Source organism: Crocodylus porosus, unplaced genomic scaffold (assembly GCF_001723895.1).
Source record: "Crocodylus porosus isolate Cpor-Errol unplaced genomic scaffold, CroPor_comp1, whole genome shotgun sequence".
NCBI classification, from domain to species: Eukaryota; Metazoa; Chordata; order Crocodylia; family Crocodylidae; genus Crocodylus; species Crocodylus porosus.
The window spans coordinates 7,843,214-7,862,785 of record NW_017728942.1 but is presented as its reverse complement, the minus strand read 5'-3'; the positions used below and the strand labels follow the sequence as shown (position 1 = coordinate 7,862,785).

The 19,572-nt window shown below is 58.3% G+C and overlaps 2 protein-coding genes across 2 annotated transcripts in view; one reads left to right on the top strand and one right to left on the bottom strand.

Annotated features, from left to right (window-relative positions):
* Positions 1-13,506, top strand: part of LAMA5 (laminin subunit alpha 5) — a gene marked incomplete at its 5' end in the record, with an annotated part of 123,173 nt that extends 109,667 nt beyond the window's left edge. Inside the window, 20 exons of the mRNA XM_019548091.1 lie at positions 244-438; positions 1,141-1,277; positions 1,881-2,034; positions 2,459-2,592; positions 2,698-2,860; positions 3,490-3,621; positions 3,974-4,125; positions 4,522-4,654; positions 5,258-5,398; positions 6,250-6,380; positions 6,517-6,684; positions 6,877-7,009; positions 7,559-7,725; positions 8,017-8,206; positions 8,854-9,006; positions 9,519-9,678; positions 9,804-9,931; positions 10,483-10,573; positions 12,008-12,127; positions 12,395-13,506. Coding sequence (XP_019403636.1) covers positions 244-438; positions 1,141-1,277; positions 1,881-2,034; positions 2,459-2,592; positions 2,698-2,860; positions 3,490-3,621; positions 3,974-4,125; positions 4,522-4,654; positions 5,258-5,398; positions 6,250-6,380; positions 6,517-6,684; positions 6,877-7,009; positions 7,559-7,725; positions 8,017-8,206; positions 8,854-9,006; positions 9,519-9,678; positions 9,804-9,931; positions 10,483-10,573; positions 12,008-12,127; positions 12,395-12,555 — 2,943 coding nt within the window. The remainder of the gene's footprint in view (positions 1-243; positions 439-1,140; positions 1,278-1,880; positions 2,035-2,458; positions 2,593-2,697; positions 2,861-3,489; positions 3,622-3,973; positions 4,126-4,521; positions 4,655-5,257; positions 5,399-6,249; positions 6,381-6,516; positions 6,685-6,876; positions 7,010-7,558; positions 7,726-8,016; positions 8,207-8,853; positions 9,007-9,518; positions 9,679-9,803; positions 9,932-10,482; positions 10,574-12,007; positions 12,128-12,394) is intronic.
* An 827-nt stretch (positions 13,507-14,333) lies between these two features.
* Positions 14,334-19,401, bottom strand: ADRM1 (adhesion regulating molecule 1). Its single transcript, XM_019548227.1, has 9 exons — positions 19,130-19,401; positions 18,874-18,990; positions 18,666-18,789; positions 18,226-18,312; positions 16,581-16,662; positions 16,094-16,323; positions 15,659-15,816; positions 14,791-14,893; positions 14,334-14,570 (listed from the first exon to the last, which is right to left on the bottom strand). Exons 1-9 carry the CDS (start codon positions 19,337-19,339, stop codon positions 14,464-14,466), a joined length of 1,218 nt encoding a protein of 405 aa, XP_019403772.1. The 5' UTR covers positions 19,340-19,401; the 3' UTR covers positions 14,334-14,463.
* Between the last annotated feature and the right edge of the window lie 171 nt (positions 19,402-19,572).

The window sequence follows — 19,572 nt, the reverse complement described above, 5'->3', positions numbered from 1 at the left end:
TCTCCCGAGGTCCCTTCCAGCCCTGATGTCTATGAAATCTATGAAACACAGTTGGCTCAGCCTGCCAAACAGGTGGAGGAAGAAACGCAGAGTCTCCGTGACGCTCCCTGTGCTTTTGATTGCCCCGCAGTGGGCTCTGTGCAGCCCACGTCTCTCCCCTGTGGGGCTCCGCGAGGTGCTTTGCGGCCGCCAGATCCGGCCCCGGTTAGCGAATGCCCTCAGCTTTGGTTTCTCCTGCTCCAGGTGAAGGTGCCAATGAAGTTCAACGGGCGGTCGGGCGTGCAGGTCCGATCTCCGAGTGACTTGCCGGACCTGGCAGCTTACACCTCGCTCAAGTTCTACATCCAGAACCCGGAGCCCAGCAGCGCCGGCGCCCGGGCACGGCGCCAGGGTGGGCCCGACGCGGGGCGCTTCGTGCTGTACTTGGGCAGCAAGGAGGTAGGAGCCGCCCGCAGAAACACTTCCTCGTGCGGCAGGGGGCTGCCACGCTGAGCTGGAGCAGGGCTGTGGCTGGAGGAGCCAGCACGAGGATGGGCATGTGCTGGAGGTGGTTGCGGGTAACGAGGGGTAACGAGTCTTCCAGCAGAGTGGCGCCCTTGACGCTCACTCGTATCCCAGCCAAGGAGGGGCCAAGCCAGACGGCGTCCAGCCCCCTGCTTCCTCCTGCCCCTGGAAAGGGCTTTCCAGCCCGGGTGCCGAGAGCAGGATGTTTCTGTTCTCACGGAGCAGAGGGCCTTTATCCTCCGTGCGGGCCAAAGGGAGGGGATTGCAGGTGGCAGCAACACCCCAGTGCCCTCTCCCACTGCCCGAGATGCTGCTCACTACCAGAGTGCCAGCAGCATTGTGTGTGCCCACGTGCCCCCGTTCCCACTGCCTGAACAGCCCCTCGTGCATGTTTTGCCTTGATCCCGTTGCTGATCAGAGCCCACCCCTCCGACTTGCAAACGCCAGGCCCCGCTGGTGCTGGGTCGTTTGGGTCTCAGCAGGAAGGTGCTCTTAGCTTGGCACTGGGTTGCTGTTGGCAGCCTCCGGTGGCCCTGGAAGATTTTGCCCCGGGCAGCACTCAAGGCTGGGAAGCCCCGAGAGCCTCACGGGAAGCTCAAAGCTGATTTTGCGGGGGGCTGCTTGCTCTGCCTTCAGGGCTCTGGAGACTACATGGGTGTCGTGCTCAAAGACCGCAAGGTGCAGTGGGTCTATCGGCTCGGAGACGAAGAGCCCACCTTCCTGACCATCGACGAGGAGATCGGAGAGCAGTTTGCCGTGGTCAGCATCAACAGGTATGAAGCCTGGCGGCATTTCCCAGCGAGGGGAGGCGGCAGCGAAGCGAGGGTCGTGCCTGGGTTGCGGGGAGAGGATGCCGTAGGTTGGGCCTTCAGACTGAGCTTATGGGCTGCAAAAGGCGGCTGGGACTGTAGAATGAAATCTCAGACAGAAGAAAGGGACCCAAAATCTCAGACAGAAGAAAGGGACCCAAAATCTCAGACAGAAGAAAGGGACCCAAAATCTCAGACAGAAGAAAGGGACCCAAATGCCGTCTGAGCTCCACGGGCCTGTGGCCATGCGGAGGGGCAGAGGGGCTCTGGAAAGCAGAGGCTTTCCTTGGAGGAACTCTTCGCTCCAGGGCGCACATCTTCCTTGCTCAGAGCAGAGATCCAAGCAGCTGTGGTGACAGGGGCACTTGGCACAGATGTGTAAAGCCCCAGATGGCTGTGGGTAAACGGGAGCTGCGGGGTTTGGCTGCCTACATGCAAAGGCAGCGGGATGATTCCTCCTGCTGTAGGTGCGCCACGGTCCCTGGGGTCAGTCTGGCGAGGCTTATGCTGGGGTCTGGGTCCCCTGGCACTGACCATGTGGTCCTGGCCCTCCCTCTCCGCGCACAGGATCCTGCAGTACGGACACATGTCGGTGACTATGGAGAAGCAAACCCTGCACGAGACGAAAGGCGACAGCGTGGCCAAGGGGGAGCAGGGGCTGTTCAACTTCGATCTGCACAGTGTGGTCTTCTACGTGGGCGGCTACCCGTCCAGCTTCACGGTGAGGGGCCTCGGGGTCCCGGTGTGCAGTTCTCAGGACCTCTACCGGGGGGCGGCCTGTGCCGTTACCTCCTGGGGCCCGGCCCACTCCCTGCTCCCCTGAAGGAGGCTTTGCCCTACACCAAGGGTTGTTTTTCCTGGCTCGTGCCCTTGGCAGCCCAGCTGGGGCAGGAGCGCATGTCGGGCTCTGTCCTGAGCAGGCACCAGCCCCCCGGCCTCATGCTGCGCTGGTCCATAGGGCAGCGCGCCTGGCCGTGAATCCCCTCCCCGGGGGGGTCCCGACTCCCTCCCACCCCGTCCCTGCTGCGAGCTGCACCGTGCCCCCGCGGCCTCGATCCTGGGTCCTGTCCTCTGCTTCACTCGGCCCTGCTCAAGCACGGCATCTCTGCCTGCTGCCCCCCGCCTAGACGGCTTCTCTCCCACAGCCGCCAGCCACGCTGCGCTACCCTGGCTACCAGGGCTGCATCGAGCTGGACACGCTGAACGAGGAGGTGGTGAGTCTCTACAACTTCCACCACACCTTCCACCTGGACACGGCCACCGAGAAGCCCTGCGCGAGGTAAGAGACCCGGCGCTTGGCTGCGAATGGCTCCCGAGGCAGCCCTTGGCCGCTGAAGTGTCACCCAAAGGGCAAGGCTCCAAGCCCCCCTGTCGCCCTGCACAGGTCCAAATCCACGGGTGACCCCTGGCTGACCGACGGCTCCTACTTCGACGGCACTGGCTACGCCGAAATCAGATTTGAGAGCCAGATCGGCTCCACCAAGCGCTTTGAGCAAGAAATGCGCGTGGTCTCCTACAACGGGATCCTCTTCTTCCTGGAGCACGAGGCGAGCACCCAGCTCCTTCCCCACCGTTGCTGGCCCCTTCCAAGATGAGCTGCCCCCGGCAAGGAGTCGTAGAGGAGGGCTCAAGCCGGGAACCCCGTGGGTGGTGCCATCCCAGGCCGGACTGGGGGCTCACTGTGCTGCGGGAGCTGCGTCAGGCTTCTGCACCCCAGAGCCATCGTGGCTGGGCTGGACAGACAGTGCCAGCTGGAAGGGAGCTTAGGGGTTAGGAGAGGGGTTTGGAGCATGGCAAGGGGTGATTTTGCTTGGGGCCGCTGGAGGGCCAGGCCGCCAGCACCCAGACAGCAAAGGGGGCTCCCCTTTCAGGGCTGCTGCATACAAGGGTGCATGAGGAGCCCGGGGAGGCCCGTGCAATGCCAGGTCATGATGCTGGCCGTGGCTTTGTGGGAAGCCCGGCTTCCTTTCCCACCACATCTCTAGGCTCACAGGCCTCCTCCCAAAGTGCTGCCTGTGACAGCCGTCAGCTGCTCCCCAGACCCTGGGGAGCGACGAGAAGGACGGGTGGGATCAGGGTCAGGAGCATGTTCCTCACCCAGCAGCATGGGTCTCCAAACCCCATGATGGTGGGCAGGGGGTGAGGCTGAGTTCGGCTTGCCTTGCCCTCCCCGCAGGGCCAGTTCCTGTGTCTGGCGGTGCAGGATGGAAAGCTGGTGCTTTACTACGACTTCAGCGATGGCCTGAAGGTGGCCAAGTCCAGCAACGACCCTGCGTTGCTCACCGTCAGCAGCACCACCAACAAAGCGGTAAGGACAGGGCAGCGCCTGCTCCAGGCTCTGCCAGGGCCCCCGCGGCTCGGCACCTGATCCTCCTGCCCTTTGGACAGCCCTGCTCAGCCCCGGGGTGGCTTCTCATGGCAGAGCCTGGCACTGGGTTTTCTGTCGAGACCAGTGTAGGGCTGCTGGCCTCCGTGCCCTTCGTAGACCTCCGCCCGGGCTCTGCCTGCCTGCGTTTGCAGCTGTCGGCTGGGAAAGGCTGCAGCAGTGGGATGAAAGGGGCAGAGATGCTCCCACGGGCCCAGGACCTCTGCCTGCCTTTGGGTTCAGTCCTGCTCCCTGCCTTGCCAGGATGCATATCACTGTCCCCCTGGGTTTGCAGGTCCAGATCTTCCTGCTCAAAATGGACAACAAGAAGCGCATCCTGGTGCGTCTGGAGCGATTGACCATCTTCATCGTGGAGCACGAGAACTCCCTGGAGAACGCCGTCTCCTACTTCCTGGGCGGCGTGCCCATGTCAGCGCTGCCCAAGAGGTGAGAGGCCCGGGGAGCCTAAGGAGGGGGCGCAGGGCAGGAAGGCGCATCACCCCCTCTCCTCGCTGCTTGCACCCCCTTCACGAGCTGGGCATGGCACCTTCCTCTGGCCTTGCCAAATGCAGCCTTGGGACCAGCCTCTGCTTACGCGGCACCTTCTCTCCTTCTCCAGCACAGCCCAGGCAGACTCAGTGTTTCGTACTTCCCTCTTCCCCTCTAGGCAAGCCTGAGGTCCCCGTCCCGGGGTGGGAGAGGGCACTTGCTCCATACACGTCTCCCCTGGCCCACATACGAAGCTGCCCGTGGTCCCCGGGCATGTGTCATAGGCATCCTGCCAGGCTCGTCTGCCATTTCCGTGGCGCAGCCCCAGTCCCACCACAGATTCCTCCCTTTCAGCTTGAAGGCCATCTTCCCCAAGGGCGGCTCCATCCGGGGCTGCATGAAGGGCTTGAAGGCTCTCGGGAAATACGTCGACCTGAAGCGCATGACGACGACCGGCGTGAGCTATGGGTGCACCTCAGACCTCCTGGTAAGCGGGGCCCAGCTGTCCTGGCTGTGCCGGGCAGTTGCCCTCATCCCTGCTCCTGGCATGTCACTCCACACATGTATGTGGTGCCTGACCCCGGTGGGCATCCCAAGCAAGGCGGGCTGTCAGGGGGCTCAGAGTAAATATTTGGAGCCTAAGTTGGGTCTCAGAGGCCCTGTTAGAAAATACACACAGAAGTGGACACTTGTAGATTGATTCATATAGATGGCTAGATGTCAGGAGCTGGGTTAGGTGACCCCAGCGAGGTGACTGTCCAGTCTCATCTTGAATTGATGGGGCCCGTCACCACCTTGGAGCCCCTCTGTTGTATGGCAGTGCCGTTACCCCCGTGCAGAGGGGGAACTGCGGTGCAGAGAGGCGAAGCGACTTGTCTGAGGTCGCGCACAGTGTGCGGCCAGGCAGCGAAGGGGAACAGGCTCTCCTGAGCTATACCCATGAACTCACCCATGCACGGCTGCAAATGCCGGTCGTTAGCCTGCCTAAATGGAGGCTGCGCCTCACTCCACTCTCAACGATGCCCCGCTGGCCTGTAAAGGGCCCCCGACCAGAGAGACGGGCTGTGACTGTCCTCGCCCGCTCCGTCAGGTGGCGCGCTCGGTGAAGCTGCACGGCCACGGGTACCTGACGCTGTCTCTGAAGAACGTGCCTCCGCTGCAAGACTTCTACACGGGCTTCAGCTTCCGCACGAGCCAGAGCGACGGGCTGCTGTACTACCACGCCACCGCGGTAGGCACCCCATCCGTCCCGGCCCTGTGCCTTCACCTGCAGGGGACTCGTGCCTGAGCCCTTTAGGAGGGGCCGGTGCAAATGTGCTCGTGCCGGGCAGGGCTGCAGAGGGGGAAGGAGGAACCTAGGTTTCTGCTTCTTTACTCTCCTCAAAAGCCAACCCTGCAAGAAGCCAAGTGCTCTCGGCCCCACCTGTGCCCGGCTGGGGGATCTCCAGACTGGAGATGCGGTGGCATTGGAGACATCTGCTTCTGCTGTATTTCTTAAGCCCATGGCAAGGGGGCTGTGTTTCTCCACAGCCAGGGTGGGCAGACGCGATGGTTATACTAGTGTTATTATTGGGGAAGGGGTTCTGCTGCAGCTGCGATGAAGCCAGGGCCCTGCTTCATTCGGGGTTAGCAGCTGAAGTGCACCCCCAAGCTGCGTGTCCTTCCCCTTTTTAAAGTGGGAGGAGGCTTCATCTGTCCTAGCTGTCATTTAGCAAAGCTGGGAGGGGAGGGCAGAGCAGAGAGGGCATCTCTGGCTTCCAAGAGGACTGTTGGTTGTGCACATCTGCCCCACTCTGGCATGTGTTTGGGAGCAATGAAATCCTCCCCCGGCCCCCTGGCCCGGGGAGCTGTGTGCCAGCGGGTCTGTATCTGTGGCTGGAGATAGACCCCCCCCGACCCCAGATATGGCCCAGCGGGGGTCACATCACCCCAGCGGTACCGTTCTCCTTGCTGCAACCTGCGCAGCCGGCCTGGCCCCCGGGAAAACTCCCTCGGGCAGGGAGCGTGGAGCATGGTCCCTTCTCTCCCTCCTGCCGGATAGTTACAGCGGGCATGTGGGGGGCATTGGTCCTTTCCCCTCAGGAAGGGAAGTGCCAGGTGTCCCTGAAGAGCGGCCAGCTCGCCCTGGAGGTGCTGAGGACGGCGCTCACCACCCAAAACACCTACGCGGACGACAGCAGCCACTACGTCGCCGTCTACAGCGATGCCAGCGGGTAGGTCCCGCAACGCTGCCAGGGAGGTGGGGGTCGGGGCAGTGGCCTCGCCCCGATCTCCTGCGGCCTGGGGAGAGGGCATCTCAGCCCCACGGCTCTAGCCTTCTGCCTTTAACGTGCCCCATTCCCGCTGCAGGGTCCGGCTGTACGTGGACGACGAGCTTCAGGAGGCCGCGCAGGCAGCCGAGGGCGCCAGCAGGCAGGGGCTCCAGGAGGAGCAGGCGCGCTTCCAGCTGGGCGGTTTGCCGGAGACCGGCGCCCTGAGCAACCTGACGGGCTGCGTGGGGAACGTCTTTGTGAGGCGGTGAGTGAGGCCAGGCGGGCTGCAGCCTCCACCCAGCGCAACGCCCGGGCTCTGGGACCCCCCCCAGCTCCCGTGCCCAGCTGCCCTCTCCTGCACTTCCCGCCTGGTGACCCTGATCCAGTGCCCCCTGCCAGGAGCCAGAGCACCATCCTGCGGCGCTCGCCCCCATGAAGCCCCTTCTCTGTGCCGCAGGAAGTCGGACCCGCAGATGGTCGTGGACCTGCAGCAGAACGTGGAGAGCTTCAACGTGACCATGAGCTGCCCTCGGGACCAGCAGCCCCAGCAGATGCGAGTGTCTCCCAAGAAGGACCGGCGAAAACAGAAGGTGCCCCGCGTTCTTCCCACTTGCCCCGTCCCGCCACAAGGCCCAAACAACGCCGAGGGCTGGAAATGGGGCAGGGTGGGGGAAGCCCGGCAGCCCCGTGGTCGTGGCAGTGCTCACGGCCGTCTCGCCCCGTGGCATCCTGCTGGACAGGGAGGTGCATCTCCCAGCCCCGCATCTCCCCGCTGACCCCAGCCCAAGCCGCCCTACTCAGTGCAGAGGCTTTGCAGAGGCTGGTGGTGCTCAGCATTTCAGAGCATCGTCCCTCAACTTTCCCACACGTCACGGTCACTCCCCGGGGGAGGCTGGCTGGAGTCGCTGCCATTCTCCCCTGCATGGGCCCATTTTGATGCTGCTCTCCAGCACGAGGGGGCTGGCATTGCTGGGGAGAGGGCATGGGGTCCTTGGGTGGAGCCCATGGCCCAGGTCTGCACTTCCTCCCATCGTAGGGCCTGGGGCGGCACAGAGGGTCGGGGCTGGTGTGCAGCGGTGAGCAGCTCCCACGGCTTTACCTGGGACTGACCCTATCCCCTCCCGTTGGTCTTCTTCCAGGGGCCGAGCAGGCCAAGCAGGCTGGCCGTGAAAGGCCGCCGGCAGTCCCGGGAGATGACTTGCCTGTTACCCCGGCACCCCCGGGCAGCGAGAGGGGCCTTCCAGTTTGGAGGCTCCTCCACGAGCCGTCTTGAATTCGACGATATCCCTGAATCCTTCCAAGAAAAGTAAGTCCTGGCTCCTTGCTCTGCCAGCGCGTACGGCACCGGCCTCAGCAGCGCTGCCACGGGCTGTGCTGTGGACCTGCCGGGGGGCCTGGGGCAAGCCCCTCTGGGCCAGGGTTGGGAGGTGTTGCAGTGCTGAGTATGTCTCGGGATACTCTGTGCCTAACTCCCTTTGGCTTGGAGCTCGGGGAACACGGGGTCAGGCAGAGGAGTCTGGTTGCTGGTGCTGGTAGTGGCGAGGGAGCGGAGGTGCCCCAGCCCCACGCCCAGGAGCCCCTCGCTGCTTGGCCGCAGGTCCTACTTCTCTGTGGAAGTGCGGCTGAACGCCGCCAGCGGGCTGCTGTTCTACGTGGCCGGCAAGCAGCCGGGCTCCTTCATGGCCGTCCTCGTCTCCAACGGGCGCTTCGTGCTCCTGGCAGACCTCGGCGGGAACAAGCTGAGAATCCAGAGCAAGGACAAGTACCACAACAGCGGGTGGCACACGGTGAGCACAGGGCACCGCTCCGGGCTTCCCTTTCTAGGCCTGGCAGGCTACAAGGGAGGAGCAGAGGGGGAGCCCCGGGACGCCACGAAGTTACAGGAAGCTAGGCTGGGGCAGGAGACCGGGAGTCCTCGCCCTTGTGCCCGTGGGGACATCACACTCCTCCGTGTCCCCGCTGTGTGCACCATGGCAGAGCTGAGACTCTGCCTTCAGGGGCTCCTGAACCGAACCCCTCCAGCCTGGGCGCTGGGCACGGGACCACGGTGCTGAGGCGGGGCCACATCTCAGCTCCCTCAGGCTGCAAAGCCTAAGCAAGCAAAGGGTTGTCAGCGCCTCTGGTCCCAGCCACAGGAACAGCCCTATCGATGTTGGCCCCATGTGGCAGCATCACAGACATGCAGCTGCGTGCACGGCGCTGCTGAAGGCAGAGGTGATTGCACGTGGTCACAAAAGCAAGCGGTCCCAGCTGCCTCCTGCAGGTTTTGCTCTGCGGCCTTGTGTTCTCCCTCCCTTCAGCCCCCGCTCTTTTACCCCTTCCCAGCAGCTTCTGCGCCCCTCCACCCCCAGGACAAGGCTGGCAGCCTGTGGGCACATGGGTTCTGGCCCTGGCCACTGCCTACCAGGCAGCGCATGACTCTTGCTTGTTGCAGGTCTTCTTCAGCAGAGAGGGGCGCCGAGCTCAGCTGGTCATCGATGGGCTGAAGGCCCAAGATGCCATGATGGCCACGGCTGGTCGGTTCCTGGCCCGAGGCCCCTTCTACGTGGGGGGAGTCCCTCCAGGGACAGCCAAGGCTCATGTCCAGGTAAGGCTGCTGGCACACGCTGCGGGGAGCAGGCGCCTGCCGGGCAAGACTAGGGGACCTGTGTGGCAGCTTTGCCTTCCCTGCCACTGGGCACAGAGAGCCAGTCACAGCCTTGTAACGTAGCCTCGCTTGCGGCTGAGAGGAGCCCAGCTCTCCTGGGTGCAAAGGCACAGAGGCCTCATGAACCACAGGACCTATGGGAGAGCATCGCCCAGCCAGGCAGGGCCTTTCCCCCTGGGAACCTGCCCCCAGGCAGCCACTTGGTGCCCGTGGTGGTGCCAGCTGGCTCCATTCCCCTGGGCGCTGCTGAGCTCAGCTCCCCTCTCTGACGGGCTGCAGAGAGCTCTCGGCACCGGCACTTCCCTTGCACCAGCTGGCTGATCCCTCCTAGCAGGCGGCCTGATTTCTTTTGCTGAGACCTCAGACGCCAGTCAGCCGGGCAGGGCTAGTAGTGTCTGTGCCCCTCCTGCCCCTACCGTGCACTGACTCCACCACCATCCCTCTTGTCCTAGGACATACCCATCACCAGCTTCAGTGGCTGCCTGAGGAACCTGAAGCTGGACCGGCACCCGCTGCCGTCCCCGTCTCGCACCTTCGGCGTCACCCGCTGCTACGAGGGGGCTCTGGAGAGCGGCGTCTACTTTGCTGCAGAGGGTGGACATGTGACTCTAGGTACCTTTCTAGAGGCTTTGCCCCCCACCCATCAGCTGCGCTGCCTTAGGTGGGCTGCTCCCTGGAGAGGGCAGACCCTCCCCGCGGGGGGCAGTGCCCACTGACAGCTGCCCTCTTCCCCCCAGCCAATGCAGTGGCACTCGAGTGGGACATGTCCCTAAAACTGGAGGTACGTCCACGCAGCGCCGCTGGCCTCATCTTCCACATTGGCAGGACAAGGTCATACCTCTCCCTGTCCATGGATGACAAGAAGGTACCGTGGGCCAGGGGCTCGGTGCCACAACCCCCTTGCCTTCCCTCCCACCGGCTCCATGGGGCAGCGGGAGTTGGGTTTGGAGGCCTCGAAACACTTTGAGGTGACTCTGCGCAGATCCAGCTCTGCCCCTGTACGGGGTAGGGCACCACACACGCTGCATGCAGGGTCTGCAGGGCTCCTGCTGCATCCCAGGGGCCTTCGGTGCCCTCTGCTCCACAGATGTCTCCTCCCTTCCCTGCGGGCAAGGAGCAGGTCTGTCCTGGGAAGAAAGGGCCCCCTCCTTTTTCCCCACATTGTCTCTGAAAGGGAGAAGGGACAAACTTCTCCCATGGAGAGGGAAGAGGAGGAGCCACAAAGCCCGGGGCTCGGCAGTGTTCATGGGGGCTTTCACCCCACTGAGCAGCTTTGCCCACATCCCACAAGGTGGGCAGGTGGAAGGTGCGGGTGCTTCCCAATCAATGTCCTGCAATTAAAGCAAGCCCCACCCAGCTGTCCCATCTCCCCAGGGAGCCCGGCAGGCTCTCACCACTGCTGTGTTGTTCCCTTAGGTGCTGCTGAAAGCGAACAGTGGGGCAGGGGAGTTCTCCACGTGGGTGGCCCACCCAGGGTTGTGCGATGGCCAGTGGCACACCATCACAGGTGAGAGACGGCAAGGCTGGGACCGTGACTGGGGCTGGGGAACCAGAGTCTCCATGTTCCCAATAGTGGAGCTGCTCCCTGGCACAGGTAGTCCCGGCCTCCGAGGGACTTCAGATGCTCCGTGTGCCAGGGGGCCCGTCCCGTAAATCGCAGCTTTCTAGCCCCCAAAGTGGCAGTTTTGGGCCAGTTTCTCCTGCATAAGTACATGAAAGCAGCTGGAGCCCCTGCAGCGGGTGTTGCACAGCCTGGGCAGCTGCATGCATACCCCAGGGCACAGATGGGAGGGGAGGAGGGTTTCTGCATAGGAGTCATTTAGGCCCCTGGCCCAGGAAACAAGGGCTGTGGGCACAGGCTCCTCACCCAGAGGGAAGCGAAACTTGCGTCTCTAACTCCCCAGCACCAGGGTTTGTACCTGCATGCCACAGATCAGGCATAAGCCAGGCCAGTCTCCAGCCCTCCCTTTGAAGTGAGGCTGCACTGGGCAGCCACATATGTGAAGCCATGGGGCAGGAGGAGAGTCACAGTTGCAGAGGCTGTGGTGCAGGGAGCAGGCGGCAGCAGAGCAGGCCCTGGGCTGTATTTTAGCTGTTGCTCCCACTGGACAGGGGCTGGTCCCCAGCTCCTTCAGTCCAGGACAAAATGGCTGGGTGTAGGTCAACTTTAGAAGTACTGGAGAAAGCCGGCTCTGTGCCTCGCTTGTCTGGATGAGTGCCTTCACCTGCTCTGCCGTGAGAGCTAACCTGGGGGGGTTCTTCCTTCACTCCTGCCTGGCTTTTTCCAGAACTTGCACTCATCTACCTAGCTTCGCACACACGTTCCCAGCCAGCGCAAAGCATCCTTCCCGCACTTGCTCAGTCCGTGCACACATGCTTACCAGCCTCAGCACAGCCAAACACTAGGCACAAGGCTGCAGGACACACCAATGCTAGTGGCCCTGCAGCCTGGGTGCATGGCAGGGGCTGTACTCATCTGACATTGCCCTGCCTCCATCGTTGATGAAACGGCCACAGCAAAGCTCACTGCTGCTCCAAGTGAGGACCCCAGCAGTGCTGGAGCTGCCAGGAGTCTGCTGAGACTGCACTGAGCCACTTGCACCCCAGTACCAGGGCCAGGGACACAAGGAAGGGGGGGGTGGTCTTCCCTGCATGGATGAGGTGCAGTCCCCTGCAGGGAGAAGGGGCTGGCTCCTGGCTGAGCTGTCTCCACAGTTCCAGCTCTCTAGGAAGGGCTCTCAGGGCCCCAGCTACTGCTTCAGTCACTGCTTGAACACCAGCTGCAACCCCTGACCCGTTCTGGTATGAAAGCAGCCGAAGAGACCAGACCCAATGTGGAACTAAACAAGTGTGAAGCCCTGAGAGCAGAGGAGGGGAGGTGGGAGGCTTTGGCCAGCTCCTGCAGCACAGAAGTGGTACTGACTGCAGCTTGCTTTCTCAGTCACCAAACAGAGAAACAGGATCCAGGTGGTGGCGGACAGAGTTGGGAACACCACAGTGGGACCCAGCCAGACCCACTGGGCAGAGAGCAAGGAGCCCTTGCACGTGGGGGGAACGCCAGGTGAGTCCCCAATGTTGATTGCAGGGAGTCTGGTTGTAGACTTAGTACCTAGCAGGTGACTCAAAGATGATGCCTTGTCCATTTTCATAGTGGAGCTAAACCCAGCTCCCTTTTCTTTGCCTTTCTCCTCAAATGGTCACTGTGTATGCTGATCTTGGGTGCTGGTGGGGCTAGGGACAGTTGTTGGGAGGTCAGACACAGACAGACAACACTACCTTCTTTCCTGCTTGCTGCAGTAAGAAATGCTCAGTTTTGCCCTTTCTGCAGAAACAGCCAAGCTGGGCGCTGCATCACCCTCGTCCCCGACACCTCTCCCCCATTACATTGGCTGCATAAGGAACCTCATGATAGATGAGCACCTCGTTGACCTGCCCGGCACCGCAACTGTCAGGGGCTCAGTCGGCCTCAGGGGCTGCCCCGTGCTGTAAGTACAAGTGCAGCCAAGTGCAATGTCTGAACTGCAAGGAGCTGTGCTGCTCCCCAGGACGTGCTGGCTCTGTGGTGGGACCCAGCAGCCCCCAACATCGTCCAGTACCAGCTGCCAGGCACACCCAAGGCCAGGAGCCCTGGAGCAAGCCTGCCACTAGAAATCACGGGCCAAAACCACCATTTTACTTAGGGACGTTTCAGGTATCAGAATCTTGCAGACACCAGAAGCCATTCAAAAAGGATGGATGTGAGGACATGGCGCTCAGCATCAGGCACATCCCACTCCTGGCACCGCATGCCTCGCTGCCAGTGCCCATCTGCTCGCCCACCACCCACTCCGGCCTTTGTACCTGGTTTGCTACATAGTGCCGAGAGCTCCGAGGAGGAAAACTCAGCTCATACTTTGTGGACTGTCAAACAAACTCTTGCTTTGACTGTTTACATTGAGGAAACAGGCCCCATTGGTAAAACAGGGCCTGGGGTAAAGATCTGCTGTATGAAGTCATGAGCTGCTGCTTGCAGAAAGCCTCACGGTTGTAGCGTTTCAGTGATGAACCTGGCTGTTTGCCGTCTCTGTCACTCTCCTGCAGGTCACCTCTACTTTAACTCCCACTGTAGAGCAGCTTTCATATAAAATAAAAGTTTTCCCCCAGGCCAAGCCACCTAGTTCACTTGTGCACTTACACATCCTATATATATTTGTGTGTAAATATCTAGTCACATGGGGACAAAATCTTGCTTCTGAAATGGATTTATAACTTATATCATTATATTGATTTTTTTTTTTTATGAGGGGTAAATATTGTAAAATGGGTTTTTAACAATGTCTTTATCTTTAAGCAAAATGTAATTATGACCTGTTTTTAACTGTAGCATTAAAAGATGGTCTTTGTAAATCACTGGTACATACTTTTGAGTCAAATAAAACATGATGTTATGTTCTCATTGAATACAAGCCATGGCAGTGCCCCTCGCCCCTACTTCTGTTTAGGGCTCCGAAGAGGACAACCTCTAAGGCCGTATAGAGATGAGCACAGATGTCCATTTCCCCAGGCACAAGTGGCAGCACTGCTGCTGCTTGTCAACAGGGAACACCTGTGCCACATGCGCTCTGGTGCACAGCAGGTGGCCCCAGAAGCCTTACCTGGGGGCCTCCCGGGGCTGCAGCTGTGGCAGGAAGCCTAGCTGGCAGCTGGAATGTAGCTCCAGCTAGTCAGCTTCAGGGAGCTCATGCTGCCACCCCACTATTTATTTTTTCGGCATGTGACGTGTGGCGCTGCAGAGGGGTCTGCAATGCCACATACCACATGTTTGTGCTCATTTGGACATGGCCCAAGTGGGCTCCTACGTGAACTTTCAGTGTCCAGTACGTCTACTGCTTTGCCATCATTTGCAGGTTTAATCCTGAAAACAATCACAGCAGCAGTGTCCTTATGTGCCAGAGGGGCTTTTTCTAACACCAGTTTCAGAAACTGACCTGTCATGTGGGCTTTCGTTTTGATGCAATGTGCCTGAGAGGAGATGTCGTTCACCTAAGAGCTTCACCGATACTTGCTTTGGATCACATCTGCTTGCCCATTCTGGGCATCTGAAACAACACCCAGACCAACAGGCTAGACTAGTTACTGCAAGCTGTGACTGGGGGGAGTAGCCAAAATTAAGGCTTCGATTTTGGGCTGACCTGCAGCACTGCACTAAAGCTTTGCTGGCAATAACAGTAAGCATTCAAGACCTAGAAGTGGACAGAGAAAATCAAATCAAGTGAGAAAAACCCATATGGCAGATAAAAGAAAAACCCTTTATTTGTAGATTTAATATAAGCATAATATGAAGTTAGTCTGTAATTCTACTGAAGTTGCTTAAGTTAATATCTAGGAATATATATCCATATGGGAGCAGCAAATAACTTAATCTAAACTCATATCTTCCTCTTCATCTTTCTTGTCCTTTGAGTCTCCCTCCTTTTGGTCTGATTTGACACTGTTCTGCATTGCTTTGGCAAATGCTTCTACATCTATAAATTAAAAACAGCAGTTAGGCTTGCTTCCATGGACAGGAGCTGCACTTCACATACAAGCTGCATACCACCATCCCATGATAAACGCATGGCAGCAGAACCCCTTTTGCTGAGGCCAGCAGCTAAGTGAGTTTTGGAGAACACCTGGCATCTGGTTCCAGCCTAGATTCCCTTTGCACTCAGTCAGCAATGCTGTGATGCTCCAAGACATACTTACCGCCTTTGTTTGCTGCATCGACTGCCTCAGCAGGTAAGCCAAACTGACTCATCAGTGGGCCAAGCTGTCCTGAAGCTAAGGCAGCGCTGAACATGCTCAATGCCTGTGAACCAGAACAGTAATAATAGTCACGCTGCAAGAGCAACATGCAGGCTCCCAGTGGCTACTTCACACCAATCATCTTCCCCTTGTTTCCTAGCTGCACATCATTTCCATATCACAACAACAGTGGACTTGGGACCTAGCAGGAAAGCCCCCGTTTGTAAGAACAGGGGTGGACTCATTGCCGAGTAGGCTCTGAACTTGCTCTTCATGCCCCAAAGCTAGGTGTGCTGAGTAACACTCCCCCATTGCTAAGGCCAGGTCTATGCATGCAGAGGGCACTGGTTCATTTAACCTGAACTTCCTTTAAAAAGTGACTATGCCTTAGGCTTAGATGAGCCCCCTGCGCTTTGTATTAGCCTCCTAAGAGCTGAGGCCAACTTCAACTGCAGATCCCTTACCTGAAAGTGGCTGTGCATACGCTAGCTCTAAGGGCCCTGCCCTTCTATGAAGGTACAAGACCTCCAGTCCCTGACTGCATCTTCCCAGTTAGGTTACAGAGAGAAGGGGACAGCCCAGTCACAAGTAAGAAATGGAGGGGTTTAGACCACATCAAGCTAACAGAAGTGGACAATAAACATCTAAGGCATAGAAGTTCCTATGCAAAAAGTTCCAGCAACCTCATGCTGCTTTTGATGTAGCACAGCATTACAATAGCAGGTCTGAACTTACTGCTAAAAGGCAGTCATATAGAGAGAAGGTGGGAGGGCTGGTGCTAGAAAAGCAATAAGGAGGAAGCCCCTACACTGGTCAGTGTGATCCATACCTGCTGAAACTGAGGGGACGTCAGAGTGTTCTGAATCTCCTCCGCAGTCTGCGGCAGAGATTCTCCTGACGGAAGATAAGGCAACAATCGCTCCTGAACTTCTGCGTTTGCCAGAATGGGAGCCATTATTTCAGGAGTCAGCACAGTAGCCAAGTCAACTGTAAAAGAATAAAGCTATGTTAGCTGAAGCCCAGAACAAGCTTAGTTACAGTAGCTAGAGGTACTGGCAGTTCAGTTTCAGGATGTGAGAGTGGGCCCCAACCCCACCCCTCGCCCCCCTACACACTCACTCCCTCCCTCCCTCCTTGGGGCAGCTGTAGATTCAGTATTTACTTGCAGTGCATTATAGCTTAAGAGAAAAGTCCTCAAACAAATCAGGAGGGGCCTGGAACAGACAGCAACTTCAAAGAAGATATGACATGAAACAGTGCTCACCCTGCTGACCCCCTGCTCCAGATGGTACATTCATAGTGGCTAAGATGTTCTGAAGGTCACTCAGTTGAATGGGTTGAGTTGGGCTTGCTGCCGAGCTGGTTCCGTTTCCTGAACTTGGCACAGGGCTGGGACTGGTTACAGAGGCAGCCGCAGGAGCAGACGGGGCTGGTGTCACACGTGTAGAAGAAGTAGTGGAAGATGGCGTCACAGCAGCTGATTGGCTGCGAGAGCTAGAAGCACAAGTAGCATTATTGACTCGGTGCAAGAAACTGTTCCTTCACTTGTTCATAAGCAGCTTTTAAAATCAGGCCTCTGCAACAAACTAGCTTTACACTTACAGGAGTTACCACTCCATCTGACACAGGCAAGGAGCAGCTTGGACTCCCACAGTTCTGTTTAATCATTTGACCACAAAGCCTCCCAGCTAGAGGAAAGGAACTTCACAGAAGCACTGTGGAAACTCATTAGAAATTCACTGGTACCCTACCTTGATGATGAGCTGCTGGTTGGCGGTCCCCCACTTCCCAGTAAGCTGGCCAGACCAGGACCAGTCAGCGCACCAAGCCCACCTTCCACGAGATGGAAAGACACAGTTAGAAGCAGCGGTTCCTCCCCTCATTAAAAATAACTATGTGGCTAGGTTTGACTCAAACTCACTTAAAAGCAACGTTTATTTTGCTCCCTAGTGGAGAGGCTACTCCTATCTCCGCAAGTTTCACTTGCTAGAATGACACAAAAGGCCGAGTAGAAAAACCCACTTCCCCCTTCTGATGTTAAGCCTCCCCTTGGTACAATTCCCTGATTAGAGCTGCTTGTGCTTTTCACCAGCTCAGGTCCCAGACATGTACCACATGCTGGCCAAATGCTCCATCAGCACATGTGCCCCTTGAGGTGGCTCCTAATACCAAGTCCAACTGCTGTGGACATTTCCAGCACCTGTATTCTGATGTTCAGCCTTTTGAAACTAGTTACAACCTAGATGCCACAAGAACAGTGCTCCCTCAGCACATGCACAAAGGGCTGGAACTAGTGAATAGCATGGGAGAGGTCAGAGGAGGTAAACCCACTTGGTCTATTACTGCTGGGTGCATTCTGCAGAGTAGAGGAACATGTCCTATACCTCCCCTAGTCCCTGATCACACTGATCCCACAGCAACAAAGCAAAACTAATAAGGCCAGCACCACCTTTCACTAGACTGGGACCACCTCAGCTGGGCAGTTCAGGTAAGGGTGGCAGTGAAGGAGTACCCCGAGGGAGGCAAATCAGATCATGAAATCCCACACTTCAGGCTGGCACTCCTTATGCTAGCAAGGGCTGAGATCCATGCCAAAACCAGATGCTCACCACCTGCAGAAGCCCCTTGCCTCTCCACACAGGAAGTTCATTAGCACATCAGGCCCTGACACTGAGGGACATGAGCACCTTGCTTCAACCTGAGCTATTCTACACTAAAAACAAAGGCCAGGGAAAGAAGAGACCAATGTCAAATAAGGAAAAAAAGTAAGAAATAAGAAATCTTAGAGATCTCCTCTGGGCCCTCAGAGAAGACGACAAAGCCACCTCTAACCTCTCATAACTCGAGGGACTCAACTGCTCACCAGGGTTTAAATTCCATCCTTGAAAGAAGAGGATTCAAACCTACGTTGCTGGCCTGCCAGGAGAGAGGGCCCAATTCAGGCCCTAAGCTATTCTGGGCCAAATACACTCTCAATCCCTCCTGGTAAAGTGGTTCCATCCTGCATAAATCATCAAGTGTTCAGTCAGAGAAAAAAGTGGTGTCACAGCCAGGGGATCGGGACAGACACCTGGGGGAAGCTGGGCCCCAGTCCCTGCTCTGCTGAACACTTACAAGACACAAATAGCAAAACAGTCAGTGGGGCAAGGACCAGAAAACAAAGCTCCCTTGTGGACCGATCCCCAGGGAAGCATGTGCCAAGTGCGGCTCATGGCTGCTTTGTTTCTCGTCTCCTCACCCTGTTTCTGAGGCAGACACAGGAAGGACCTTGCCTCCTCACACAAAGGAAGTGCTATTCAAAGTCAGTGGCATCACATGAAAATATTCAGCGTCAGGTAAGATGCAACCCAACAGGTGAAAGCACCATGTTGGCATAAAGATATGAAAGCTTTTTACCAAGTCCTCCTAAGCCCGTTGGTCCAATCAGCTGCATGAGCTGGTTATGGCTCATGTTTCCCAGAAGGCTTTGCAAGCCACCCTCACCTGAAAACAAAAACATTCTGAAACAACATATTCACACAGTTTTTCACAGCCCTCCGGCTCGAACAGCTGGAGGTTAACTGGTATCATTTGGCATAGAAAAAACAAACAGTTGCAAGCGTTTATTAATTCAAGATGCTCATAAGAGACAAAGGCAGCTTAGTTCCGGAGGCAGGACTCCAGAGACATTTTCCTGCAAGCAAGCTGGGTTTTCTCTTTTGACCAGCAGCACATCTAGTTGTGCTCGCGTCTACCCTGCTCCCCCTCCAAACTTGCCAGGGATTTGCTCTGAGAAAGCTGCAAGTTTGTATTTAAGAAAAAGCCTCTCAAACCAAGGGGCAGAGAACAGGCCTTACCTCCCAGCGCCGAGAGCTCGTGGCCTCCGCTCGCGTTCCCGCCCAGGGCCCCGGGCATCGGGGGGTTGTTCAGGTACTCGTTCACTTTACGGCAATGCTCTTCGTCTTTGTCCGTCTTCGGCTCCTGGAAGAAAGGTGCTCTTCAAGATGGGCCCCACCCCCACCAGGCCCCGCATCCCCTGTTCGGGGCTGGCGCCTCCTCGCAAACCTGCATCCAGAAGAAAAGCCGCTTGGATCCGGCCTTGAACTTGAGCACGTAGACACGGCCTGTCGTGCACTGCGGGACCCTCTTGAACTCGCAGTCATCGGGGAAAATAATCAAATCCTACCAAAGCAGGGAAGGGGGGGAGGGGTTGTAAGACCCGTCCCACTTGCTTTCCTGGGGGCCCTGCCCACCCTCGTTTGTGACCCCCCCCAGGCCGCTCATCCAGCGAGGCCCCGAGCCCGTGGGGGAGGCTGCTCACGTCTTCGACGCTGCCCGAGGTGCGGTCCTTCCAGCAGAAGTGGATGAGGGAGTCGTCGGTCTGCTGGATGTAGACAAGGCCTTTCCGCTTGTCCGGGGTGACGGTGCTGCCCTTCAGCGACATCTTCCCCGCGCGGAACTCCACCAGGTACTTGCTGGACGAGCCACGGGAGCCCGGCACCAGGCTCGGAAACAACGCGCCCGACGACATGTTGGAGAGACCCGCCCGGCGCCTTCACCTCACAGCCCGCGGCCGCACCACTCTTCTGGCTCCCGCACCGGAAGCCCGCCCTCGCCGCCGCCCCGTTGGACGCGCCCCGCGCGGGCCGGCCCCCCATTGGCCCGCTGCGTTGCCATTCAAGACGAGGCCAGCCCGGCATGCCCCGCTCCGCGGCGTACGGAGCCATTGTGCTGTGTCATACGGGCCGAACCATGCGCGGGGGG